The 27,483-nt window shown below is 45.6% G+C and overlaps 1 protein-coding gene across 8 annotated transcripts; it reads left to right on the top strand.

Annotated features, from left to right (window-relative positions):
• Positions 1 to 378: 378 nt before the first annotated feature.
• Positions 379 to 27,308, top strand: EIF4E2 (eukaryotic translation initiation factor 4E family member 2). 8 transcript variants are annotated; one of them, XM_028483725.2, is made up of 8 exons: positions 379 to 496; positions 7,450 to 7,564; positions 8,515 to 8,649; positions 12,696 to 12,800; positions 14,454 to 14,606; positions 14,706 to 14,842; positions 21,581 to 21,659; positions 27,150 to 27,308. In XM_028483725.2, the coding sequence occupies exons 1-7, from the start codon at positions 477 to 479 to the stop codon at positions 21,624 to 21,626; spliced, it is 711 nt and encodes a 236-aa protein (XP_028339526.1). In that variant the 5' UTR covers positions 379 to 476; the 3' UTR covers positions 21,627 to 21,659; positions 27,150 to 27,308. The 8 variants fall into 8 exon arrangements, with proteins under 8 accessions (XP_028339526.1, XP_007125089.1, XP_028339525.1 ...); XM_007125027.4 differs by having other exon boundaries at positions 26,824 to 27,308; XM_028483724.2 differs by lacking the exon at positions 27,150 to 27,308 and adding an exon at positions 24,508 to 24,689.
• The last annotated feature ends 175 nt before the right edge of the window (positions 27,309 to 27,483 follow it).

The following is a 27,483-nucleotide window of genomic DNA, read 5'->3' as shown; positions in this document are numbered from 1 at the left end:
GATTATCTCGTTCAATCCACACGGTAACCTGAAGAGGCGGGTACTACAGTATAGTATGGCCAGTACCAAAGAAGAAAGAGCCTCAGGGAGCTTAAGAGAGAGTCCAGGATCGTGCAGCCCCACTGGGGTTGGAATCGGGAGCCGTGAATCCAGAGTCTGCGCCGTCATCTACTCGGAGCTGTCTTTCTCGGAGCCCGCCGCGGGAGGGGTTCAGCACGCGCTCCCCTGGGCAGGGCGGGCGGCCGGCGGGCAAGAACTGGGACAGAGCCGAGGCCCGCAGCCCGCGTGGCCACCGAACCTGAGCAGCTCCGCGCAACCGCCCGACGACTGCGTCCTGGCATACCCGCCCCCTTCTCGGCCAGCTCGCCGACGTTCCGCTGCGCCCCGCGCAACCGGAAGTGGTCGGACCCTAAGGGGAGGGACCTGGCGGAGCGGAAGTCACTCCGTGAGGCGGTGGTGACGGCGGCGGCGAGAGGATGAACAACAAGTTCGACGCGTGAGTGGCGCGTGGCCGCCTCCCAGGGCCCCTTCCCTCAACCGTTTCTCGCGTCCGCCGCCGCCGGGACCGCGGGCGGCGCAAACTGCGGCACCGACCTCCCTTCCTGGTTAGGGCTGCGGGCCGGCCGGGCCTGGGCGGCCGGCGGGGAGGAGGGGGTTGGGGAGGAGGGATGCAGGGGTCTCAGGGACCCCAGGGTCGTACGGACCCAGAGCGAAGTGCGGGGTCCGGGCGGGAGGAGGTGGCCGTGCCGCCTGGAAGGAGATTTTCGGACACCCTGCCGGGCGGGTGCGGGTTGCCAGCGGCGTGGAGGGGCGGAGACCGGAGGTTTGGGTGTTTCCGCAGCCTGGCTGCTCTGCTTCTGAACCCAGCTTTTCTCACACACTCCCTCTGGCCTAGGCAGGTCATCTCTCCTGAGTCTCAGTTTTCTCATTCGCAAGGTGCGGACGGTAACAGAGCCCATGTCGTAGAGTTGCGAAGATGCAATGAGGTAACGTGGCTGCCGCGCTCAGCGCAGCGGCTGCTCAGTTACGGAATTCTCATCTTCCCGAGACTCCTTCCTGCTTCCGTTCTCTTCCCCCTCCTTTTCCCCTCTCTTCCAACACACTCTCCAAGAGCTGCTCAGTTTCTTGCCCAACGGGTATACTTGTTATTGCCTCCTCCTGCAGTTCTGTATGTACCCTATCTGTTGTGTGATTTCTAGTTCCAGCATCAAACAACTGGGAGGTGCAGAAAGGAAATGCAAAATATTTTTGCGTATATCCCTGCAGCGATTGTATCTGGAGGTAGATTATGTTTTGGCTTTCTTCTAGTAGTCCAGTAAATCTGTCTTCTTTTCCGAAGACCTAGATTTCCAGTCTCAGACCCACCAGTTACCAGTTATTGGACATTAGAAAAGTTACCCAGTCTCTGAGCCTCTGTTACCTAAACCGCATTAGTGGTTAGTGCTCTGCTGCCGCAGTGAGTGTGATAAGGATCCTATCACATTCGGCAAATGCTTAAAGGTACTTTAAGATATAAAGTACTACATGTAAGATATAAATGTAAAGTGGAATTACTATTAGTTTAGGTTGTGACCCACTGTTGCCCATGGGAAATTGGAGTTTTTCCGGTACCTTGAGTGCTGGTGTGCAAATTCCGAGGTCCTGGACTCCAGCACTCCTGGCAGCTCCTCAGGAATGCTTCCTGGTTGCTGAGAGGGCTCTGCTACTTGAAAAGTCTTATGGGAGTTTGCTTCTGCAGTCCACTGCATAGCTGAGCTCATCCCTATACTAATTACTACCTCCCCCCCCCCCACCCACCGCCCACCCAGTCGTAAGCCCTGCAACTCCTAGTTTCACATCGAGGTCCTGCCTCAGTGGAGCTTTCCGCCAACCCTATACCCCTTTCTCCGCCGAATTGAAGAAATCAAAATTTCATTTTAAGAAGGCACTTCATGGGTAATCTGGCCCAGCCCTACCCAGATCATTTGGAGGTTTGCAGTAAGCTAATTTAAGAGTGGCAGATGGCTTCCACGGGCATTTTGCTGTTTTTCACATATTATTTCTACTAATTCTAACAACCCTGTAAGGGGGTCATGTTACCTCCTTTTACAGATAAGGAAAATGAGACTCTCTGAGATTAATTAACTGCCCACAACAACAGGAAGGGCCATATGGTGAGATTCAAACCCAAGTTTGTTGTTTAACATTTGTTCAAGCACATCTTGACAAAAATTAACCTGGGTCATTTTTAATTAGTTCTAATTGTTAACTCTTCATTATACTGAACATCTGTCTTCTAGCTATGTAGGAAAAAAACAAAGCTGTCTTTCATTCGAAATTAGCAATTGAAGACAGCACTCCAGCCCTTAGTTTTGTTTTTGTTGTCTTTGTTTTTCATGCAAAAAAGTGTGCAGTGTTTAGACCACGGCTGCATATTTGATCTCTGCATTCTTCACCACATGGCTCCTAAGGACATGTTCCAGTTTGCCAGAGTCCTAAAAGTCCAGTGTCTGGAGTTGAGTACTGTAGTCTAATCTGATGGGCTCAGATTAAAGAGGAGCTCTAGTCTCCTTTTCTGTGTGGCCTTCTATGGACCTAAACTGATAGCCGCCGCCACCACCCCCCCATCAAGTCATTAGCTACCATTGCCATTGATCCTATTCATATGTAAAAACCTAAGAGGCTTTCACTGTACTGCAATCCCAAGGTGTTGAGCTTGGTTTTCAAATCTAGATGCCATATTTGATTTTGTCCCTATTCTTTTTTTCTTAGCCTTGGCCCATTCTTAATTATTGTCTGAACCACTTATTCGACGTTCATCCTAGTCTGCCTTGTATTGCTTTGATGTTAGAAATCCATTCATTAAACGTGTTTGCTTTGTGCCACTGCCTGATGCTGGACATGTAAAGATGAATTAGACCAAGTTCCTACCTGCAGTGAATCGTCTAGTTAGAGTATGAGGATATACCTGGGCAGAAGCTTGGTGAGCTAATTAGGTGCCACTCAGCCTGGACAGCTTCAGATGCTAATTGCCTGCCTAAGTGTATTGAGCACTGATTTTTCTGTCTGGTTTGTATCTTTGCTCACATCCAGCTTCAGGCTGGTAAGAGTAGCCTCCGGAAGACAGGATGCAAATGGCTTGCCTTAAGTGTAGGCTCAGAGAGCAGAGTGGTTGCTTAGCTCCACCCTCAAGAAATGACAGCATAAGATGAAGGTCTATTAGGGTTTCCATTTACTATCTTAGAAGGGAGTCGGAAGGTGGGGTCCAGGGATCACAGTAGCATTGTTTCTTCTCTGGCATAATTATTTTTGTTATTTTTCTGTTTCCTAGTGGTTAGCAGCAAAAGCACTAAAAAGGCATTTATATGCTTCACTTGGGGCTAGAAAAATGTAAGATGCTGGGGTGACTGTCCCCCTCTTTAACCAAGATTGAAGGGCAAGGACCCCAAAGGATATAGCGGGGAGTTGGGAACTGAGGAGAGAGAAGTGATGTGAGTCCCTGTTGTATGCCCTAAAGAAGAGAATTAGGAGCTGTCTTGGGCCTAAGCAGTTAAAAAAAACTCATGAAATGTTCATAATCAGGAGACAAAAAACTGGCCATGACAGTACAGCTGGGACAAGTACAAACATTTATATGCGGATGTTCAGAAGAGGGAATCCCAACTCATCCTAGAGAGAGATCAGGAAATATTTTCAAGAGAAAGTGGTCCTGGGTTTCCCTGGTGGCACAGTGGTTAAGAATCCACCTGCCAATGCAGGGGACACAGGTTCGAGCCCTGGTCCCGGAAGGTCCCACATGCCACGGAGCAACTAAGCCCGTGCACCACAACTACTGAGCCTGCTCTCTAGAGCCCGCGAGCCACAACTACTGAGCCCGTGTGCCACAACTACTGAAGCCCGTGCGCCTAGAGCCCACGCTCCGCAGCAAGAGAAGCCACCGCAATGAGAAGCCCACACACTGCAATGAAGAGTAGCCCCCGCTCGCTGCAACTAGAGAAAGCCCGTGCACAGCAACGAACACCAAATGCAGCCAAAATATAAATAAATAAATAAATATTTTTTAAAAAGAGAGAAAGTGGTCCTTAGTCTGAGTTAAGTAGGGAAGAGGAGCTCTCTGAGCAGAGACCAGGTGATGAACACAGCAGAGGGGTGAGGTCGGGGACTGCAAGTAGGTTGACCACTGGAGGGAAAGGAGTTTGTTGTACCATGCTGAGGTCAAACTGTGTGTCAGGTATTCCATAGGTATTCTTAAACACACAGTATGCTTGTAAATGTTGTGGGACTTGCATACTAGACAGGTTCCTCTTGAAAAGGAAACCAGACCAGCTCAAGTTTAATGAAGGGGAAGGGGCATTGTAAGCACCATTAGGTCTCCCAGGGGTCCAGGGAGGGTGAACCAAGCCAAAGAGATGGCAGCCTCACAGACAGAACCATTCTCCTTCCCACTCTCTGCTCATTCCCGTGGCCCCTGCTGACTTTCTGTGCTCTTGCTTGTTGTCTTTATTCCCTCATGGCTTTTCTTGTATGAGACTCCTATGACTGCCCTAGTTCCTGAGTCCATATGATCTTTCATCTCCTGGATGAAAAGCTGAGGGAAGAATTGGCTCATAATTTTCAGCAAGCCCCTGAGGCATCGCTTATTGGCCAGGCTGGGCCACCCTTCAGTCTGGTGCCCTTCACAGTCATGTCTTGGCCAGGGTGGGGTTGGGGACGGTCATGGCACCGTGCACAGTCTCGGGAGTATATCCTACAGCTAGGGCTGTGAAGTGGGCAGAGCAGGCACCCCAGCGCATACCTAGCCCATCCATTCTAACATTTGAGCGCTTTTTATGTGGTAGGCACTGGAGATTCATGGGCAAAAAGAAAAACAGTGCAAAATACTTGGCAGCATGTTTCTGCATCTATAAGGTAATACAGGCATACCTCTCATTTTACTGCACTTTGCAAATACTGCTTTTTTTCTTTTCTTTCTTTTTACAAATTGAAGGTTTATTGCAACCCTGTGTAATTAGATGATGGTTAGCATTTTTTCTCAATAAAGTATTTTTAAATTAAGATACATACTTTTTTGTGTGTGTGTGGTATGCGGGCCTCTCACTGTTGTGGCCTCTCCCGTTGCGGAGCACAGGCTCCGGACGCACAGGCTCAGCGGCCATGGCTTACGGGCCCAGCCGCTCCGCGGCATGTGGGATCTTCCCGGACTGGGGTACGAACCCACATCCCCTGCATCGGCAGGCGGACTCTCAACCACTGCGCCACCAGGGAAGCCCAAAATACATACTTTTTAAAGACATAATGCTATTGCCCTCTTAATAGACTACAGTACAGTGAAAACATAACTTTTATATGCACTGAGAAACCAAGTAATTTGCGTGACTCAATTTATTGTGATATTTGCTTTATTGCGGTGATGCGGAACCAAACCCACAATATCTCTGAGGTATTCCTGTATCTGAGTTACAATTTGACCTCTTCTAGTACCTTTCCTGAGAATTGCCAGATTCTATTTGACTGGATAGGGCTGGAAAAGTGATTTCAGGAAAGATCTGTAAGTTAATGGTCCAACTCTAGACTAAACAGCATTCCTACTATCTTTGTGGATTCACCTTCCATTTATCTTTTTGTCTGGATCCAGTGGACTTTAGGTTCACTGAAAGCCTTAGTATTGTGTTTTGTGGGGTGGCAAATTATGCTCAGAGACAGGTTTTCTTTGCCAGTAGTTTATTTACCACAGATTCAGTGTGGGAATTACAGTAATTTCATAAGCCAATAGCATGCAGATGTCCCTTATTGAGCTAATAAAGAAATAACCTACTCCAAACCAACGATAGGTTAATCACACTGTTGTTCCAGGCAAGGGAAGATGAAAGGAATAAAGTCCAAATTTAGTTCAGTTGTACCTTTATATGAAGTGGTACTGGATGAGATGGCTTTGCCAACCAACAGCTGAAGTCCAGCTGCCAGCTCAAAAATAAAAGTCACTTGTTGCTAGATCACATTGCTAGGAAACTACAGCACTGGTGTTGATGGGCAGGCTGATCTTTGTGGGGCTGCTACACAGTTTGTCACCACTGCTAAAGGAGTCACCTCGACCACAGCAGGAACTAATGTCCCTTCTCTTCCTGAGACTGCTGCAGGGTTTAACATCACTGCCAACCAGAAGCAAGTGGCTCAAGATCTTCAGAGAGCAAGATCAGCAAAGGATAGCTTTGCCCGGACAGAAACGCTTGGATATTCCTCACACAACTCTCAGTATTTATAGTCTAAATGTCCCCTCACCATAGTTCCTTCTTTATTTGTTTTTATTGATAAGGCCCCAGCAGTGCCACTCAGCAAGTGAGCTGCTAGTGCTTATCAATGACAACAGATGAGATGACACCCTAACACACTTCATTCTTATATCAAAACAACTTTACTTCTAAAAACAACTTTTTTTTTGTCTTTGTCATAAACAGGTGGATTAAAATATCTTCATTTAAGTCATAAATAAGTGGATTTGAAATCATAACAAACCACTACACAACACTTAGGGTGGTTTCACTGCTCCTGAAAGGGTGGCACCTAAAGTACATTTGACTTAAAAGGCAAGAAGACGTTCCTTTCTTTAATTTCTTTTTCTTTTCATTTAACATCAATTCAGCATCTTCTTGTGCTACATGTTAGGGCAGCATCTTCTTGTCCTAGATGCTGAAGATACAAAGATTAATAAGACACTGTTCTAAAGGCCCCCTCTAGTAGGAAAAACAGATGTGGGAGGAATGGTACCTTAGGCTGAGGGGGTAGTGTTTGCAGATAACACAGATGTGGGAATATAGGTTGCTTGAGGAGGTGGGAGGAGGGAAGGAGGGTGCCAGTTGACAGGAGTCGGATTCTAGAGGGTCTTACATTTCATTGTACTTCATCCTGCGGGGTGGGCATCAAAGGGCAAGGGACAGTTGAGAGTTTGAAGCATGGAAGTTAAGTGATTAGATCTGCATTTAGAAAGAACATGCTGGTGGCAATGTAATTGAGATGGCGGGGAAGAAGGCCTCAACTAAAGCAGTAGCAGTGGGGAGGGCTAGGAAAGATGGTTAGAAGAAGTGGCAAGAAAGAAAAGTAAGTTTTTTAACTTCATTTGAAATGCCAAAGCAGTTATTTAATCCAGAAATTCTTCTCATTATTGACTACTTTTGGCAAAGAAAACCATCCCTTTCACCGTTTACCTCGCTTCTTTGCGCAGCCTTTTAGAAAACTAGAATGTGGTGCTTTCTGGAACTCACAAGTTAGCTGATGGGCAGTTTCATTTTTGTTTAATCCTCCTAATTGCCATTCTGCATTCCTTTGCCGGCTCTCATCTCATGTGCACCTCATTGCCTGTATCTTTGAGTGACTGCGGGTTGGTTTCATGGTGGTTCATTTGACCTGGTAGCTTTGTTGGATAAGCAGGGATCAGCTCAGTCACGGGGGACGTCGTTTTGCCTTTGCATTTAGATTGAAAGACGACGACAGCGGGGACCATGATCAGAATGAAGAAAACGGCGCACAGAAAGATGGTGAGAAGGAAAAAACGGAGCGAGACAAGAGTCAGAGCAGCAGCAAGAGGAAGGTAGGCTTTGTGCCGCATAGGTGTGCTTGCCGTCGGACTTGAGGCTTGGTTATCTTGGGAAATCGGGAAGATGCCGATTAACTTGATGGCAGCCTGTCTTGTAATATCTGATTTTGTTCTCAAAAAAGGTTGTTGAATCACTGGAGTTCATTTTGGGACTTAGCACTTTTCCCTTGCCACGTGATCTTGAGGTGCTGCCTTGCTTTCCAACATTCTCCTAGCCTGCGGTAGGGGAGCTAAACCCTGGACTTCAACAGGGATGTGAATTGCTTCAGAAGCTGCTGCTCAGTATTTCAAATCCTGCACATCACTTAGAATTTTTGACTGTTTAGTTAGTCTGAGCTGATTTATCCCACGATATTGAGTACCTTCCAGATGCAGGCATTTTAGCTGCTAAGAGGACCCAGAGGTGAATGAGACTGCGGATGAAGGAGTTTACACTTAACGGTACCAGTAATACTAGTAGCTGTCATTTATTGAGTACTTACTCTGTGCCAGGCGTGGTGCGAAGCACTCTACCTCTGTTAATTAATTTGATCCTCTCAGCAGCCCCACGAGGTGGTGGTTATTATTTTCCCCACTTGGCAGATAAGCAGCTGAGGCACAGACTGGTTAAGCAACTTGCCCAGCGTCATTAGCCAGTAAGTGATAGGGTGTCATAGAGGAGGCCGACTTGGCCTGGGACTATGTCGAGATAAGATACAAACATAAATATCTATGATAGGAATTAGAAAGTTATGAAAGCATCAAGAACAGAGAAAATGTTACAGGAACTTAGAGTCAGTTAACCACTAACTCACTGTGTCAGCAGAATCTTGAGCCCACTGCAGGTAATTGAGGATGTATCCTTTTGAAGTGTGGAGGTGGTAAGGGGTGACACTGTAAAATGTTTTATCAGCCTCAGAGCATGTGAAAAATGCCCTGATTAACACGCCTTCTTTAATTCACAGGCTGTTGTCCCTGGGCCAGCAGAGCACCCCCTGCAGTATAACTACACTTTCTGGTACTCCAGGAGAACCCCTGGCCGCCCCACCAGCTCACAGAGCTACGAGCAGAATGTCAAACAGATTGGCACCTTTGCCTCTGTGAGTACTGGCTGGTTCGATGTAGTGAGCCTTTGTAGTACATTTCATGCCTGTGTCTACGTCGTCGTGTTTATATACCCTCCTGGTAACATACTTAGGATTCTGGTTTCCTTAGTTGACTGACCTGAGTCTCTGAAGTCAAATTGGCTCGTTCTTAGATTTCTCATTACACGTCCATAGGTAACATACGTCAGTATCAATAAGTATGTGAATTGTGGAACTGGTCAGAAGGGGACAATACCGAAATACAGGCTTGTTTAAGTAGGTGTTTATTGAGTCCTTACTGTGCGCAAAGTGTCATGGGGGATACAAAATTTTATAGTACGTGGTGTCTGTTCTCGTGAAGCTTGACGATAAAGTTGAGAATAAAATTAGAGTTTTTGTGTTTAATAATCTCCCATTAGGGTTCCGGATATGTTAGCGATTATGCGTAAAGTAGCATCTTTTTCCTGTGTTCGGAAAGAAAAGGAAGTCTATTTTTTGTGGGTACTGTCAGTACAGAGAGCCCACACTCTGACTTATCTCCCTCACAGGTAGCTAGAGTTGTGCACCCTGAGAAGCTGTCTGCGACTAAAACCGGTCTTGTTCAGTGAAGATTATTATGTATTTTGTAGGTGCAGTACAGTCGATCTCTGGGCCGGATCAAATGCAGGATTTGTTATTTTCTTGAAATGATTGAGGTATTTGTCCTGTTTAAAATGCAGACGCTGGAAAAGAAAACTATAATAGAAAATAAATTTTGCAATACATTAGTAAAGAGGAAGGACACAATAATAGGCACTTTGTGTGATTTCCTTCGATCGTTATGATAGCCCTGTGAAGTCGGTGATGTTATCCGTATTTTACAAATGAGAAAAATGAGACTTGGTTAAGTATCTGATCTGAAGTCTCAAGTCTGATAATTTACTTGATTAAGTGGAGGAACCAGTATTGAAACTCAAGGTGGGTAGGCTGTAAAAACCACCTTCCAAAGCCTATACTCTTTTACTCTTCCATATACCAAAATGCATGCCAGGAGGCTCCGATTTTGAAAAATGTTGGTTTACTAGAAGAATCTATATTTATCTGTTTATTATTAATCAGATATGCATATATAACTGATAATCAGATCATCTGATTACTATACTGAGTTGATATAATTTCAGTCAAAAACAAAGATCTTGTTTTAGTTGGCCTGTGCTCTCTTACCACCAGTAAATTTAGGCTTTTTTGAATTATTAAAAATAGCTTGTGCACTGGTACATATTTGGTTTAAGAAATGTTGAATGAATTCAAGGCACTAATAGGGTTCTAAAATGAATTAAAAACCTTGCCCTTAGGGAAATAGGACATGCCCAGGAATTTCCACTACAGGGAGGCAGTGGGAAGTGCTGTAAGAAAGGCATGGCTAGAGTGCTCTTGGAGTTCAGAGGGGAGGAATTAATTTCAGCTTGGAGAAAGCCTCTTTGGGAGGAGATGGGTTTGAGATTGAATTTAAAGAATTTGAACATGTGATAAGAAGAGGAAGGAATTCTTGGCAGAGAGAACAGTAGAATTAAACTTAAAAATATCCATGTAGTCCTAACATTCCTGAATCCACAGAAATTTTGATTGCTTGCTAGACATCACAGGTAAAATGGCAGCCATTATGTTGTAAACAACTGGTTAAGCGCTCAGAGGATCAGAGAAGAAACTGAACTGGGGAGTAAGTTTTCATTCAGGAATTTGTTCAATTATTTTAGCAAAATTATAACTATTTCTAGCATTTTTCTTTCCCTCTTAAGAAAGTTATATATGAATTAACCCGACTTGCTCAAGGAGGGTTTTTGTTTTCTTAGGGCGTATATGCTGAGTTGAACATTTTATCATCAGCGTCATCTTGGGTTAATGTTTCTTTTTTTTTGTTTGTTTTTGTTTTTGTGGTACGTGGGCCTCTCACTGCTGTGGCCTCTCCCATTGCGGAGCACAGGCTCCGGACGCGCAGGCTCAGCGGCCATGGCTCACGGGCCCAGCCGCTCCGCGGCATGTGGGATCTTCCCGGACCGGGGCACGAACCCGTGTCCCCTGCATCGGCAGGCGGATTCTCAACCACTGCGCCACCAGGGAAGCCCTAATGTTTCTTTATACTCACCAATGTCATGTAATTCAAGGCATTGGGAAATGCCTCACAATATTAAATTCCTCACAAAGAAATAATTACATTGTAAAACCAATGATGCCAAAGCAGTATTTCCCATTTGTTCTCAATCCTAGTGTTTGATAACATTTAAGAAGTTCTTAAAGTTAAGGTAACTAAGAAAGCCGTGTCTTGAGATGGAAAGAGCATTGGACGTGGGGATCACAAGTGTCATCTGTTCTGCTTGACTTTGTGGGCTAGGGCAAGTTCTGAAACTGTTTCCTCACTTATAAAATGAAGAAGGTAGTTGAGATGATTTCTGAGGTCTTTTCTGCACTTCATATTCTGAGTCTAAATATTTATTTTTTGGTTTCAGTTGGGAGCTCCAAAAATGAAAATTGCCTTAAGAGAAAGAAAAAAGATAAAAGTTTAATACTGTTTCTTGATCTGCTTACTATTTCATCTCTCTTATGGTTTGGATATAGGATTCTGGCTATAAGATTATATAGGATAGCTTTAAGATTGGTGGAGACTAAACGGTTAATAAAGCAGTGCTTAGTTGGAGGATTGGGAATGGTCAGGTGTACTTTGTCCCCACCACCCCCTCAAGTCCTGATTCACAATGAGCCACGGTTTCTAGTAGGCATACTTCATTTCTTTGCACTGTGTTAGGGTGGGAAAAGATTATTGCTCATTGTATGCATATGAACACTCACTGCCCCAAATCACTGGGTGTAATTAAGCATGGCAGTGGCTGAGATGAAACGCTGCATTGAAGTCCTACAGACGGCATTCATTCCTAATTTCTTTGTAACCTGAGACGTTTCCCGTGTTCCTGCTCTCTAGAGGAATGGAAGGCACAGCCATTTCACACAGTCTGAGGTCTGTTTCTCCTCAGTTGCTCTCCAGATCTGGGAGTATGACCTGAGTCTCTGTCTGCTTGGTGCCCATTTTCAGCTGTGCAGTATGGAATCTTGCTTCATGTTTAATTTAGAGCCGGCAGTGTCTTGGCAGATACCAACTGTTTCTTCAGACTGTTGCACATTTTCTCTTTCCTCCTAAAGTGTGCGCTTCACTGGCCAGTACTTTGTAGCTATTCTCCATGAATTGCAGAGGAATAGGGAAGTAATCTCTCCTATCAAATCACTAGTGAGAGAAACAGAAATAGCATGATGAATATAAATAAGCATACATTTTATAGAGAAATATGTCTAATTTTCTAACAGGACTGTGAAGGAGGAGCAAGGAGAAAATTTCTAGCTAAGGAAAGGGACTTAAACCCCTAGTGAGAGGCTAAGTCCTGCTTGGTTTTTGGACCGTCCTGGCCTTAGCAAGGGCACCATGGTATGGAGTAGTGCATGTGGTTGATTCTGTCACTTAATGCTGTTTCATTGTAACTAATGCTATATTTGATGGTAAACATCTTTGATCAAGAAGTGCAGTTATAAATAAGTCATGGGCGTGTAATGTACAGCACAATGACTCGTTAACTCACACAGTTAATAATACTGTATTTTTTTTTAAGTGATTTGGTTCTAAAGAAATACATTCAGGCTGAGGTTATGTGGCATTTAATCTGTCTCAAGACTGAAGTGGATTTTATTGTGTAAAATCAAGGTCCTCTTGCACCGTGCGATGATTATCCTGCGACTTCTGCAGGAGAGTATGTATTGACGTTGACCAACTAAGGCTCCTAGCTGAGGCTGGCATTTCTCACCTAAAGAGTTTATTCTTGTATCAACAATATTACATTATTCTTTTATCAAAATATACAGTATGCTTTCCTCCAACATGCCTTCCTTCCCACACAGTCCCCCAAATGAAAACTTAACCTCCAGAAAGTAGAGCCTCTAGCAGAGTGTCTTCCGTGTTTATGCTCTTCTCTTAAATAAATCTCTCATTCAAAGAAGCATAAGCAACATCTTTTCACTCTGCTATCTTCTCTCTGCAGGTGGAGCAGTTCTGGAGGTTTTACAGCCACATGGTACGTCCCGGGGACCTGACAGGCCACAGTGACTTCCATCTCTTCAAAGAAGGAATTAAACCCATGTGGGAGGTGAGAACTGAAAGCCTCAGACTGCTTTTCTGAGCAAGTTTTTTGTTTTGGGGGTTTTTTGTTTGTTTGTTTGTTTGTTTAAAGCCATGTCAAAATTAAAAGTATTTTATAGTCTTCTCGGGACTTCCCTGGCAGTCCAGTGGTTAAGACTGTGTGCTTCCACTGCAGGGGGTGCAGGTTCGATCCCTGGTCGGGCAGCGAAGATCCTGCATGCCTCGTGGTGCTGCCAAAAAATAAAAAAAATTTTTTTTTAATTCTAAAGAAGTATTTTAAAGTCTTATCTGAAAGCTGCGTCACTATTTGGTTCCTTGGAAATGGGACCTCTCGGAAAAGGCACTGATTCCATTGTTTGTCTGTGTGGATGGTTTTCAAAGATTGTTTTATCACTAAAATGGTATTATAACAACAATAAAGGATTTTTTAAAATTACTCTTCCCATAGAACTCGTTTTGTGTGTGTGTAATGTATTACCATAGGGTACATATGATTAAAGTGAGTAAAAATAAGCTTATGGGCAGCAACTGGAGACCCAGAGCTGAGCTCTATGATCCCTTTGGTGTAACCCATCTTCTCTATTCTGATGCGAGAGTGTTTTTCTAGAGGACAAACGGGATCACCCGCACATACCCCAGTTAAAAATCTTATGCAGCTCTCCATCACACACGTGATCTTGCACCTAATTACCTTTCAGGACTTGTCACCCGTCATCTCTAAATCCTCCCTTCACTGTAGCTACACCTTCCTCTTTGCATCTCTGTCTCACAGTCAGAGTTTGCACACTGCCATGTTCTTCCCAATGCCTGCAGAGCCCTTCACCTGCTTTACCTGGCTAACTCCTGTGTCCCTCAAGACCCGCCTTAAATGTTTTCCTCTTCTTGGGTGTTTCTGTCTTGTTCTTTCTGAACTTCCTATGCATATCTCTGTTACAGCAGTACTTGTCAGACTGTACTGCTGTAATTAATTTTCTTGTCTATCTTCTTCACTAGACTGGATCTAGGTAGAGACTGTGGCTTCATGTCTGTATTTGGGACATGGTGACTCTTGATAAACTTCTGGCGAATGAAGTAAGGAGTGATCTGAGTTTGAAATCTGACATCATTTCATTTTGATGTAGTTCTGAAAAAAGAGGATGATGGTGATGATGATGGTGATTATCATTTTGGCTACGCCGCGGCTTGCGGGATCTTAGTTCCCCGACCAGGGAGATCGAACCTGGGGCCCCGGCAGTGAAAGTGCCAAGCCCTAACCACTGCACTGCCAGGGAATTCCCAAGGGAGGATTATTTTTAAAGGGTCCGTTTGGCCATTTTTTCCTATAGAGTTGAATAATTGGGAAGCAACAAGACTTAGTGATCAAGGGATCGTTGGCCCTAAAGCAAAAGCAAAAGATGGGCTTCCCTGGTGGCGCAGTGGTTGCGCGTCCGCCTGCCGATGCAGGGGAACCGGGTTCGCGCCCCGGTCTGGGAGGATCCCACGTGCCGCGGAGCGGCTGGGCCCGTGAGCCATGGCCGCTGAGCCTGCGCGTCCGGAGCCTGTGCTCCGCAACGGGAGAGGCCGCAACAGAGGGAGGCCCGCATACCACAAAAAAAAAAAAAAAAAAAGCAAAAGAGCTGTGAAACCATTTTAACTTTGAATGCTTTCTCTCTTTTCACAGGATGATGCAAATAAAAATGGTGGCAAGTGGATTATTCGGCTGCGGAAGGGCTTGGCATCCCGTTGCTGGGAGAATCTCATCCTGGCCATGTTGGGGGAACAGTTCATGGTTGGGGAGGAGATCTGTGGGGCCGTGGTCTCTGTCCGGTTTCAGGTAAGCCACCCCACGGGCAGGTCTGCTTCGCATGTTGCCTTTACTCTTCTCACTGCCTCCGATTTGCTTTGATGATTCCTTCTGTCGTTCCTCCTGTAGGAGGACATTATTTCAATATGGAATAAGACTGCCAGCGACCAAGCCACCACAGCCCGCATCCGGGATACGCTTCGGCGAGTGCTTAACCTACCTCCCAACACCATTATGGAATACAAAACCCACACCGACAGCATCAAGTATGTGTTGTGGGGGCTTGCGGGGGGCGTGTCCCTAAGTTTAGCAAAAGTAGGTCCTTAGTTAAGCCCAGAGGAATGTGGTCGTAAGGAGACTGACTTCAGGAGAAGGGACAGACCAGTCTTCCCCTAGTGCTTCTGGCCACTTGTGGCAGTTCTTTGCTGGCGAGGTTCCCTGTCCACCTACACTGTGGGGTGCTTTGTATGAGAGAGAGCCCTTCTGCAGAATCCCAGTTGCACTGCCTGGGCTTGCTTTATTTACACAGGCTGTCTAGTCTTTCATGCACTAACCACTGTCATAAAATGAAAGACAAAGTGCTCTTCTTTTTCTTGCTGTTTTTTAAGATAATTTCACTGAACAGTAAGGCCCTCCTCCCTGTCTGCCCCTCACTCCACTTTTGCATGTCTTTTTAACCTGTTAGCTTCAGTCTGTTTTCTTTGTCCTGGGAAATCGACTTCGTATCGGGAGTGATGACTCCATTTCCTTGTGTGTAGAGCTGAACTCGTAGAGGAAGCGGAGTAGCGTGTTTGTGGGAGTAGAATCTAAGGGCAGCATGGATGCCAAAGGGGAAATTAGCTTTGCAGTCTACCTAAGACTCAAGGAAGGGGAGCTGGACGTCCACAAATGAGAATCACTGGCTAGGGCTGCTCCTTCAGTGATTGAATGTCATAAATAAATCCAGGTTATTATGAAAACGTTGTGGGGAGTGGCTGTTAGATTTTTCTCACAGCTGGAGGGAGAGCGAGCCGACTAGGAGTCAGGACTTGGAGGTTTAGTTCTCTCCTTTGACTCTAATATCAATGTGTGTCTTTGAAAAGTCTCTGCCACTCTGCTTCAGTTTCCCTATCGGTAAAATGGGGGATAATAACGCTTTACCCAACAGGGTTATTTGAGGCTGATTTAATCTTTGTAATTGAAGGTCCTCAGATGGAGAATGCTCTTACAGGGCCAAGTATTATTGCTCTCATCGTCATCATTAGTAATAATGTCATCATCCTGCTTATTAAAAACATTACTAGTAATGAGCCCAGCCATGGTGTTCAGCAGGCAGACCATTTGGGAATCTTTTTCCCGTGAATTTACAGATCATGTTGTGGGTGGAACTGGCTTAAACTAGCTGAGCGCCAGTTTTTAATTGGCAGTGCTGCCATAGGAGGTGGTCTGTATCACATGGCTGGGTGTGGCTCATTGTAGCCACCGGCAGTTATTAGCTGGCCGTGACCCTGACTGCTTGCCTCCAGTCCGGGGTCAGCATTGTTTTCCTCTAGGCAGATTTTTCCTGTTCTTTGTTCTGGAATACAAGTAGTTTCTGCCCTCCAGCCAGACTCAGTCTATAGGCTGGAGAGACCCACACCTACCTTTTCTATAGGACTCTTACATTCGAGGTTCCCAAACGCTCCCCCCCCAGCCCCGCCCCCCCAAGCAGCCTTTTCACCTGGATAGGAAAGGGAAAGAGGTATTTTTCAGCTCTCCCCTCTCCACTGTTCTCCCTCTCTAATACCCTGAAGCAGTTCTTCCTGACTTTTGTAGAAACACATACAAGTCCTTAGAGTCTAGGAGAGCCTTTGGGCTTATTGCCTTAGTCTGCTGCTTGCTGCTTTATCCAGAGGTCTGCCTAGTACTCCAGCCCTGCAGCTACAGGGACCAGAAAACCCTCCTTGATACCTAGATGCTACTTTTCCCTCGCGTCTCCCTCTCTTTCTCTCCCAATGTGCCAACATTTTGCACTTCCACTAGAATGCCAGGCAGGCTGGGCCCCCAAAGGCTCCTTTTTCAAAACCTCTGGAAGCCGCGGTTGAATGTGCCATGACCCTCTCCTTCTCTGGATGGCACCATCATTGAAGCTGGCATCATCGGAGTCTCTTGTTCTGTTGGCGTGCTACCTGGAAGACCCTTCTGTCCCGGACAAGAGGAATCGGAAGAGCATTTTATGTTTTAAGAACAGGCTGACACGCAGCAGCTACAACAACAGCTGAGATCACTTAATAAACGGTGCTAAACTAGCTTGTCTCATGCTCTTGCTCTTTATGGTGCATCAAAGAAGTGGCCTTTCAGACTGGCTGTCACCGTATTAAGGAATGGCACAGACTTCTCCGTGGAGGGCCATCGGGGAATGCGGCCTCATTTCCATAAGCCCATTGTATAACGTCACATGGTATTTTGTTCCAGCTCTGCTGAGGTCCGACATAATGAGGTGATATCTAGCTCTCAAAATGAGACCCCATTTTTTTGGTATTAGAATTTTAGTTTCCGTCTAGTCACGCGATGACCAGAACAGAGTGATTTCTGATTTAGAATTCAGCTTGAAAGTCCGTAAGGTTGGAAAGGGGGATCCTTGGCCTTTGCTTTGCTGACTTTGTCTTACTTCAAAGAAATCTCTTGCTTGGAGGTAAAGCCCTGCTTCCGTCTGTGTGCGGCTGTACGTATAGAGCTTCCTTGCTTTGTGTTAATGGGGTTTTCTCACTGTGCCAAAGCCGCCCAAGCCACAAGCTCTTTGCCAGCCTTCTCCCTTCTGCTCTCCCCTTAGAGCCAGATCATCTTCCTCTTTGAGCTCGCCCTGCTTGCACGGTCTCAAGGTTCTAGCCCTTCCCTTCCTCCCAGTCCCCAGGGCTGTTGTGCATCAGGACCTGGGCGGGGGGGATGTCTTTGTCCTGCTTGAGTGTGCTCCCTAGGGCATCTGACCATACATAGCACGTACCAGCCCCTCATGTGCTTTGTGGCTTGGCGTGTATGTGCTACAGCTTGGCCTTCAGGCCCCTAACCTGCATGTAGAATTTCAGCAAGCCTTACGTTACTTTAGGCTTTCTGAGGAGCTACCACCAAAACCAAAAATGAAACACTTGCCCGCACTAGGCCAGGTTGCCTGATCGCGCCTGTGAAGGTGGCTGTGGGCATGACGTGGAGTTTGCCAGAGTGGCTGTGCTTTTCCATTACGGCAGCAGCGTCCTGAGCTGTACCATCCTCACTGACCATCGGGCTCCACGTGGCCTGGGATCCCACAGAACACACACTGGGACTAAAGCGCCCTGGGCTTAGCATCCTGGAGGTGTTCGTGTCGTTGCTTTTTTCTATTACGTACCCCAAATTGGTTGGAGGACCTAGAAGATGGAGATTAGTTGATGTATGGAAATGCCTATTCTCTCTGTTTTCAGCGTTTGTCGAAGAATTAACCTTCTATGGCCCTTTCCCTCTTGCCTTCCACTATAATGTTACATGTATTGACCTTAATTTCAGCTGATGTAACTGGTCCAGGGGATGAGCTTGATGTCACCTTCCAAAGTAAGAGTTGATCAGAAAGCACCAAACTGACCTTGAGACCCCTGTGATCCTTGCCACATCTGAACAGAAACCGGAACTGTTCTGCTTTGTTCTACTCCTTGTGGCTCTCCCACAGGTGTGGCTCTGTTTGAGCCAAGGAACAGCAGCTGCTTGGACTTGAGAATTCAAGGGAAATGAGGACGAAAGAGCCAGCAGTTCTCTCCCACCTACTCTGGAGTTTAGGGCTCCTGGAAATGGTGAGGGGAATTTTTTTAGGGGTGGCTTAGATTTCTCAGTCAAGCGTACCTCCACCTTGCTCTGTTTCAGTCCAGTCTCCAGTGTCCTTTTTCAACTATCTGGTTTTCCCAGGCCTCCCCTGATCACACTGCTTGTGGCCTTTTCCTGCTCTACTCCTGGGAGGCTGCTGCTGTGCGCACAGGGCGTGGCGGGCTGCTTTGCTGCAGAGGGGATGCTGCCTGCTGCCTCGTGCCCTTGCTCGTTGCCTACAGCCCCTTAAGGGTGCGTGGGCCCCACTGAGAAATGGAGTGTTAGCTCAGGGGTGTGGCTCTTTCTAATGAGGCCCTTCGTAGCTGAGATCTCAGAGATTTGGGTCCTTGCAGGCATCAAGTGATTCACTGCATCCGCCATTTTGAGGACAATCTCATAACACAGCCAGACTTGCAACCCAGAATCATGGGACCACCAGGATAAGACTTGGGGCACAGAGCCATATAGAGCAGCAGTGCCTTTTGTGAGGAAATTCCTCTTTGGAGTAGTCTCTTGAGTCCCTTCGTGCCTCTGGCCTGGAATGGGAGAGGGAAGACAGGGCCAGCTGCACTCAGTGGGCCACAGTGTTGGGAAGACTGACCAGGCCCCTCTGCAGAGAGGGCTGAGGGTAGGTGACTTCTCTTTATTCATTTATTCTAGAGGAGAAGTGGGTCGAATCACGGGGACTCCACCACGTCTAGATTTCATTGTATTTCAACACTGAGCTTCGTAGGCGAGGACCAACCATCCCTTCTCTTGCCATGGCTAAATCATAGCCAGGTGGCACTGGGTCATACCAGCATAGTTGCTGGGCTTTGCATTTGTGAAACGCTCCCCCATGCTGATGTTCAAGGTAAAGCCCAGACTAGCAGGAGGCCAAGTTCGTCCACGAGTATGAGGGCCAGCTGAGTGCGAGGCTGTGAACTGAGATTTGGGCCAGAGTAGGGGCAAGTACAGAGTTACACAGAAATGAGATCTCTGCTCTCAGAATTTGCTTTCTGGTAAGTGAGCTGGTAAAAAGTGGTCTTTAAAGGACTCATTGTTATCCTGTCATTTGAATCTGTTTAGAATGCCCTGTAGGCTATATTAATCTCAGGGTAATTTAAAAAAGAATATTGTTTTAAGAAACTCAATTTACATGACAGTTTTAACATTTAACTTGTTCTTTCTTTACCTTTAAAAGAAACAAGTTTTAATATTACTAGTATGCGTGGGATGCCAGATGGAAAATAGCTAGAACATTCGCACCTAGTTTTAGGCGTTTGATTTGCCTCTTAGTCAAGCACTGGCCTGTGAGAACCAGCGATTGTACCAGTGACTATGATCAGCTATTTTATCTCCACTGAATCCATATGAGGAAACTTCTTTGCCCACATTCTTCATGTTGAAGTTTTTACATATGAAGAAAATACTGCTGAAGAAAATGGGAGGGCAGTTTAATACTAAACTGGATTAGAGGGGAACTCTGACATCCATATTTCTGAAGGTTCTTGACACAGAGCACTTCTGTTTGGACTAGTGTAGGGCTTTCTGGAAACAAAAGGATAAATGAGGTGAAGCTTCAACACAGCCATTTAATTTCTTGTTGACACCTAAATTGCTTAAATAGAATTTAAGTCTCACCTTTAGAGCAAGAGAGGGGTTTCCTGGGTCGTTGCCCAAGCGTCAGATTTTGCTTTCTCCTTACCTTCATTTGGATTGAAGAGTGAAATGACCTTCTGACATCACTCGTGGGCTGTCAAAGTTCATCGCGTTACCATCTCTCCAGGAGGAGCTGTGAAGCAGATGTCTTTCTGTGGAAACTGAGTTTGTGACTTGATAAAGACTGGCGTGCTTATTGGGTGCTCTTCCATTTTCCTTCAGTTAACATACATGTATCAGTATTTTGGCAGTACTCTCTCTGAGGAAACCATTAACTTCAGATCAATCTCTTATTCCGAGAGATACGTCATTAACTTATAAATGCTGCTCTTTACAAGAGGGAGATACTAATGAAACTGATGTGAATATTGCCTGGAAGAATGAACTTGTTGTGCCAGGTCTCTGTATTTAATCCCTTCCTATTTAAAAAAAGAAAAGCTATCTGTAGGAGACCTACTGATAAAATATATTTTAGTGGTCATAGTATTAAACCTGTAGTGAGCTAATAGTTTAGCACATTAAACCCTATATGTTGTCACCATGGGTATATCACCCCTTTAAACCAAGAATGGAATAATTGACAGTAAGGAATTTTAGATTTAAAGGCGCCAAATTACCCAGTTTATATATAATTCCCAGGGAAGTTACCTGACAGTTTGTCCCTAAGTGGCTGAAAAATGGTTAAGGCAAAAAGGAAGGACATAAGCTCTTCTCAGAAAACTTGAGGTGCGTTAGGGCTTCCAGATACACAGGGGATCTAGCTTTCTCCTGGTTTTTGGCCGGCAGTCACCAAGGCCCTGGTCTTTGTGGCGCCTCATTCCAAGAGACTCTACCCTCAGTCCCATTTCTTATCCCTTTCTAACTCCGATTTCTAAATTAAGTTAATAAGCATTAAAGTTGTGTTGAGCATTGGCCCTTGGAAATTTTGAGCTGCTGTGACATATACGACTTAAATTTTAAGATAATAGTTACTTGGGTATTATCAGAAACGGATGGAACCTGATAAGAATTGGGGTCTGAGTTTAGAAGGGTCAGAAGGTTGGAAATAGGAAAGCAGATCAAGTGGTGTAATTTCCTCATCGCGTCTTTGGACATTGTAATGCTGTTGGGTACCTGCCTTTACCGTCAGGGTGAGGCCTGATGAAGAAAGATAGTTTCTTCCACCTGTCCTCACGTCCCCAAGGCAGAAAGCACTGCTGCCCTTCGCCTCAGTGAGTTGGAGGTGTCTCCCATGGTGGGTGAGCTTAGCTCTGACCTCACTGGTCTCCCCTGTAGACTTGTTGAAGGAGTGGCTAGAAGGACGTGCAACTCCTCCAGGGAGTAGTGAGGGCCACACTTAGCCAGTAGATGAGCCAGGAGAAGTGCCAGCTGCCCCGAAAGGTGCCGGCCACCCTGCTAAGCGGAGAGGAAAGTCTAGGAGGGGACCCTCACTGCTGTGCTTCCAGGTATCGGTGGGCTCCACTTGACCCTGAGGGTATCTGAAATGGGATGTGGGTTTATCTTGTCTGTTCTCTCTTTGTTAAAAAGCCTTTGATCTGAATGTACTATTGTGTTTTTTGTCTCTGGTTTGCCAGGGCCTGGGAGGAGTTTCATGGCCTGGTGAACAGCAGCGGCCGCTGATCGGACGCTCCCCCTCTGTCTCTCACACTCAGGGTAGGGCCTTGTCTACCTTCTCTGTAACCTTGTGACGTACCTCTCAGCCGCAGGACCCTCTTCCCAAGGGGATGCCCTCTCCCCACTTGCCCCCCAGCCTTTGCCTCTGCCAGCATTGAGCCTGCTCTGGCCGCTCCTCATCCATTGACACCACAGTCTCAGAGGGAACCACTGAGTCCAGAGCCACTGACTTGTCCTCCCTGGGTCACATGTCTCCTGGTGAGCCCCTGGGCGGGTCGATGAGCCTCACTACACCTCTGTTTTCTGATGTGGAAAATGAGGTTCCATGGGCTAACACGTCTCTGGCGTCTTTGGATGCCAGCATTTCATGATTATAAATGGACCAGAGATCCATTTTCTTTTGCCCGGACGTGGCCATTTTTAAGCCGTCTGACGGTGTCCTGTGACTAATAGGACAGTTCCACGGGCCACAGTGTGGGTTAGGTGAGAGGTGTGTCTCGTTTGCTGGTGGTATTTGTCAGTTGTGAGGAAACAAGTGATGGAACTTCTGAGTTTCAGCGGTTAAAGTGAACTGGGGGTAGATGTCAGGGCTGCGTAGGAGGCACGGTTCCAGATTGTACTGTGGCTACACCACCACGTGTTTGCGGGCAGAGAGAGACCCTGGGATATCGAAGTCTGGGTCAACTGAAGCATTCACTTTAAGAATATTTGTATTTCAGTTAAGGGGGTTCCAAGTCCATGTCTGTCTCTTTAGCAGAAGGAGTTGAATTGGGTAAATTTATTCCGGATGAGAGGAATGGATAAAAGGACAGTATCTCCATGTGCCCGACCCGAGAGCACATTCCTGGACAGTAACTATCCCCACCCCAAACCCATCCCTAAGAAATGGAGAATTTCTAAAATGGGAAAAGAACATGTCAGCTGTAGTAGCTGCTTCAGAACTCCCCTCTCCCGGGAAGGAAGGGAGGCTTTTTCAAGAAAAGGAGACCTACATTCCTCAGATGGGCTAAAGAGATGGCATGACACTGTGAGGGACAGAAGCGGGTGGCCAGGGGTCTGAGTAATAAACAGTCCCAGAATTCCTATACACTCATGCCTCTCATATCTGTATTTTCAATAGTTTAATTCCTTTATTATAAATTCAGCTTTTAGATGATAACATATTTTCAAAATTGCAATTTAAAGAGTTTCTCTGTAAAGTATAGTCAATATAGAATTCTGAGATGGATGAAAAACATGTATCAGCTCTAATACTGATACATTGATTTGTGGGCTGGAAAACAGCAGATACTCAAAATAAATCAGTTAAATTTCCAGAGGCCTGGTGCTATAATGGATTTGTTTTAATAGCATTAGCATATTTAATTCTAAGATTCCTTTTTTTTTCTTTCTTTTTTTTTTTTTTTTTTTTTTGCTTTTAATATCCCTAAAATTGGGATGCTTACAGTGAATGTGATAAGAAAGGTTTTTGTCATAGTTTAATTGGCAGCGTTTACCTCTTAATGGTGGTACCTTTAAAATTCAACAGCATCTTAGGTTCCATAAAAAAAAAAGCTTTAAAATGAAATTGGAATAGACAGAATGGAAGAAGACTTAAAATTATTCCCTCTCCCCTTAGCTAACACTAAATTCCCCAGGAAAAAGATCTTTGAATTGCTTTGAAAAGTCATATAGTTGCGTAAGTTGCATAATTGCCGTTTTGTAGTCTCTTTGTTCTTTTTGTTGCCCCCCCCCCAATATCTTTTTTGTAGGGCAGATTGAAGGGGGCATTCATGGGTTAGGTGTTCTCCTTGAAGCACAGACTTGGGAGAATGAGAGGAGTATTAGAGTCTAAACAAAAAAACCCAACTCACTTCATTGTCCTAACAGACTTGAGAAGGACTTCATATTTCACCTTTATTGATATAACCTTGTGAGTGGTAAAAGGGGTGTTCCAAGAAGATGTGCATACCCAGCTGGTGGTGGTTTGAGCTGCCATTTTAGAGGCCCCGAACTTTAGCCTTCTTGTCCTCCCTCCGTCTTCTCCCTTCCAAGTAGATCATTATCTATGAAAGAAAAAAAAAACTGCTGTTTAAATAATTCTTGAACCACAAATACTTTTCCTCAATTTATCTGATGTTTTGTGACATTACATGTGGCTGCTAATATTTTAGGACTGTGTCATTTGACCTCTATTACCATTACAAATAAACATTGCCCTTTTAACCATGGCTTCAGTAGAAGTCCCAGTTAGCTGCTGGTTTGGGGCAGTTGTGGGGTGGGGTAGATTCTGGGTCCCTGCATGTCTAGGCTGGCATGCACAGAAGCAATGGTCTCTCTTGATGGCGAATGAAGTTGGTCTGGTCCCTCGGTAGAGATGAGAGATTGAAGTTTGCCCTAGTAAACCTAGGGGGTTTGCAATTTTATTTGCTTTGCAAGGAGGGAGAGAGGAGGAAGCCAGAGCTGGCCTGGGCCAGACAGCTGAATAGCCAGAGAATGATTCCCTGAAGACCGTGATGTAAAAATGTTATCATTTCCTTCTAAACAATCTGTTATATCATTGAAAGCCATTGAAAAAAACAAAACCCAAAAACCTTCCCAATAGTCTGCACATTGCTAGGTGCCTGGAGGGTCTAGCTTTCCGGAGCTCAGTCTAGATTATCTAAATTTTCGTTTGCTGTTAAAAGAAGAGAAGCCCATCTTTTAAAAAGAAAAAAAAGAAAGAAAAATTGCTTGTGGCCTCTGCCACTTCCTGTCTACCTTCTCCCTTTCTCCTAATCTCTCTGTGCCCTGCAGCCTGGGGTGAGGGACATAACTGAGGATTAGTTCCCAGCTGGTTTGAGGTGAGCACAGTCCTCAGACTAAATTTGGCACCAAGCTCTTCTCAACCCACATTTTTTTTTTTTAGAAAGGCTGGACCTGAGCCGCCAGCTGCCACCCGCCTGCTTCAGCCTGTCATGTCAGGAACCTGTTGCCCGCCCTCATTGCTCTTTGTTTTTCTTTATATCAGACTCTGGAAAAACTCAGCTGGATTCTCCTGGCTCTGTTACTCTGTCCCTCCCCACTTCCATTTTACAAATAAACCTTAGATTGATTCTGACTTCTTGGAGATTTCTGACTCTGAAGAGATCTGTGGCAACAGAATGAGAATAAATACCACGATCTTAGTGGGAAGGTGTTATGGAGCCCTTCAGCTCACCTGCCACCGGGAGGGTTTGTTCTGGCCCAGCCCCAGCACAGTGCGGGAGTTCTCCAGACGTAGGTGGCCTGCGTATGGTGATGGTTAATCCTAAAGATTCTCTTCTTTACATCACTAAACAACAGAAAGGGCTGAGTCCAGATATTTGCCTGCCATCTCTCTTACTCCAGATAAGACAGATAGTTCTCCCACAGTCAGAAGATTCTCTGACTCCACCTTCCCGCACCCCTGGCTTTCTAGTCTCCCTGCTGATTGACTTTTGTGATCCAGTTGATCCGTGGGGACAGAGATGGCATCAGAGGGGAAGGAGGAAGCAGCAAATCCCCCTCCCTAACCACTTCTTTGTATTAGAGGTGTCCTCCGTCGTGCAGACTCTATCACAGCACAGCGTCCCTAAGGGGACTCAAATAGCACACCTCAGTTACACCCGCTTTTCTCTGTCTTATGGTCAGATGCATTCTTATTCTTTGCTAGCTTCTTGCGGCCCCTCAGTGGGGTCTGCCCTTTTGAAAGTCCCTTTAAAAAGATGATTACCCCACTAGGTTCTCCTTGTGTTCAGTCTTCATCTCCTTAGATGGAAATCATTGAAATTCTCAGTAGCATTGATCATTGAGCTGCATGGTCATGCATGTCAGTTACAAAAAATACCAGTGGGCTTTTGAGATAACGTCAGGTTCTTCCCAGCCAGAGTTCACCCACGCCAGCTCCATCCAGTTTCCCTCTCAGTGTACTTGTCTGCAGTTATTCTCTGTGTAGTGAGGGCTGTGAGTTACTGTCAGCCTGCCACCATCATGGAGGAGAATCTGTTAGCCAACAGCAGGAGAAAACTGTTTGGCTGGGCTGAGCATATTCCTTGGGCAGTATTAATTCACTCTGGACCAATTGCCAGATACCCAATCAACTGTAACAATTTTAAGACAGGTCAGTTAAAACCAAAGCTTCTAGAATGTTCCATTAAAATTAAATGGAAGAAATCATTCCAAAATCAGGTTAATGAGACTTTCTGTCTCAAAATTTCAGACAAATTTAAGTCTGAAGCACTGGGCCAGAGCAGTAGATGCAGTGACCTTTAAAGCCCCTTCCAGCCCTGAGATTTGGGGATTAAAATGGCGATGCGAACTGCTAAGGTGTTGTTGGATTTCTAGGCTGGAACAGGAGAGGTACTAGTGGGCAGCCAGACCTGTCTGCATCCAATAGGAGGCAACTAAGAAGACATCACAGGATCTGTTACACACACACACACACACGCACGCGTGTGTGCACGTGCTGAGTTTCTAAAGTGAAGTGTACTCAGGTTTCACCTCTTGGAATATCCTTTCATAAGCAGCTATAAGTTTTGAACCAAGGGATTTTTGGTCGGTTGGTTGATTTTTTTTGAATATGTAATACAATCTATGGTTCAATTTTTTTTAAAAAAATTGTGCCTGTTTGTGTGTAAGAGACAAAGAGGTTTCCGTCCCACTCTTTCTCCATCTGCCCAGTTTCCACGGTGTCCCTTTCCCTGCCACCACACCACCCCAGGTAACAGCGTTTTATTATGTATGACTTCCTTGAGACAGATATGAGCCTTATTTCCTCCACCCTCACTTACACAGGGGGTAGCATATCATGTCCACACACTGTTCTGCACCTTAGTGTTATCAGTTTCTCTTGGCGATCTTTCTATATTAGTAGAGGTTCTTTTCCTTTCGTTTTTTTTAAAGCTGCACAGTATCCCATTAATATTTAGTCCCCTATTAATTAATTTTTAGTCCCCTGTTCATACGCGTTTGGGTTGTTTCTGACCTTTTGTAATTGCAACCAGTTGAGTCCAAGTGTTTGAAGGGACTTGGGAGGCAGGTTGCTGTGTTGGCATTAGATGAGCAAGGAAGGAAGGTCCTGGGGTGTCAGGAGGGCCCGAGAGCTGCCGAGGCCAGGTTTCCCCGTGTGTGTGTGTGTGTGTGTGTGTGTGTGTGTGTGTGTGTGTGTTGCCTAGAGATGACCTGTGTATTGAATGCTCTCTTTTCTCCCATTTTTTTCTTTCAGGGACAATTCAAGCTTTCGAAATACAAAAATCACATTGTGAAAGTACACAAGCTGGCAATAATCCTTTTCTGTATGTGTGTGTTTGTCCGAACGGATGGGAGGCCTCCGGCTGGCCCTTCCACCTGCTCACGGAGGGGACGTCCCTGAGCCTCGTGCTCCCCTTTTGCACTCATTCCTGGAGGACGGATTCCGCTAGACACCCTCCAGCATCGCTGACTTTATAAAGCGGAAAAAATGGCAAACGTGACTTTCTAATAGACAAACTTTTTTTTTAATGGGGTTCTGTTGGGGGAGTTCAGCCTTTCCTTTTTCTGTGTGCTGTCCAGATGCCTGTCGTGCTCTCCTCTGCTGTACGAAGGGCGTCGTGACCACGTGTACAAGCCAGAGCTGTCAACTGAGCGTGATCAGTATTATGAATGAATGTGCATCCAGGAAAAGCTTTTTGTTGGAGAGTCCCGGAATAGCTATAAATGCTGTCTTCTAGATCTGCCATTAAATTATTGGGACGTTTTGTTTATTTCACGCCCCTCTTCCCCCAAGCCCACCACTTTCGGAAAACGTGTTACTGGTTTTGTATCGTCTCCTGCCTTATGCCCTCCAGTCTTCCCTCCTGTGGCACTCTTTCCTTTTAGGCACTGCTGCACTTAGAAGTTTAATCCA

Source organism: Physeter macrocephalus, unplaced genomic scaffold (assembly GCF_002837175.3).
Source record: "Physeter macrocephalus isolate SW-GA unplaced genomic scaffold, ASM283717v5 random_61, whole genome shotgun sequence".
Lineage (NCBI taxonomy): Eukaryota > Metazoa > Chordata > Mammalia > Artiodactyla > Physeteridae > Physeter > Physeter macrocephalus.
The sequence above is the reverse complement of the archived record's forward strand: the minus strand, read 5'-3'. Positions and strand labels throughout refer to the sequence as shown.

Excerpts from the sequence above, each read along its gene's own strand:
- EIF4E2 (XM_028483722.2), top strand. The coding sequence starts at position 477 with ATGAACAACAAGTTCGACGC. Across the intron at positions 12,801-14,453 it reads GAATTAAACCCATGTGGGAG|GATGATGCAAATAAAAATGG; the intron begins GTGAGAACTGAA and ends CTCTTTTCACAG. Across the intron at positions 14,843-27,149 it reads ACCCACACCGACAGCATCAA|ATGCCTGTCGTGCTCTCCTC; the intron begins GTATGTGTTGTG and ends TGTGCTGTCCAG.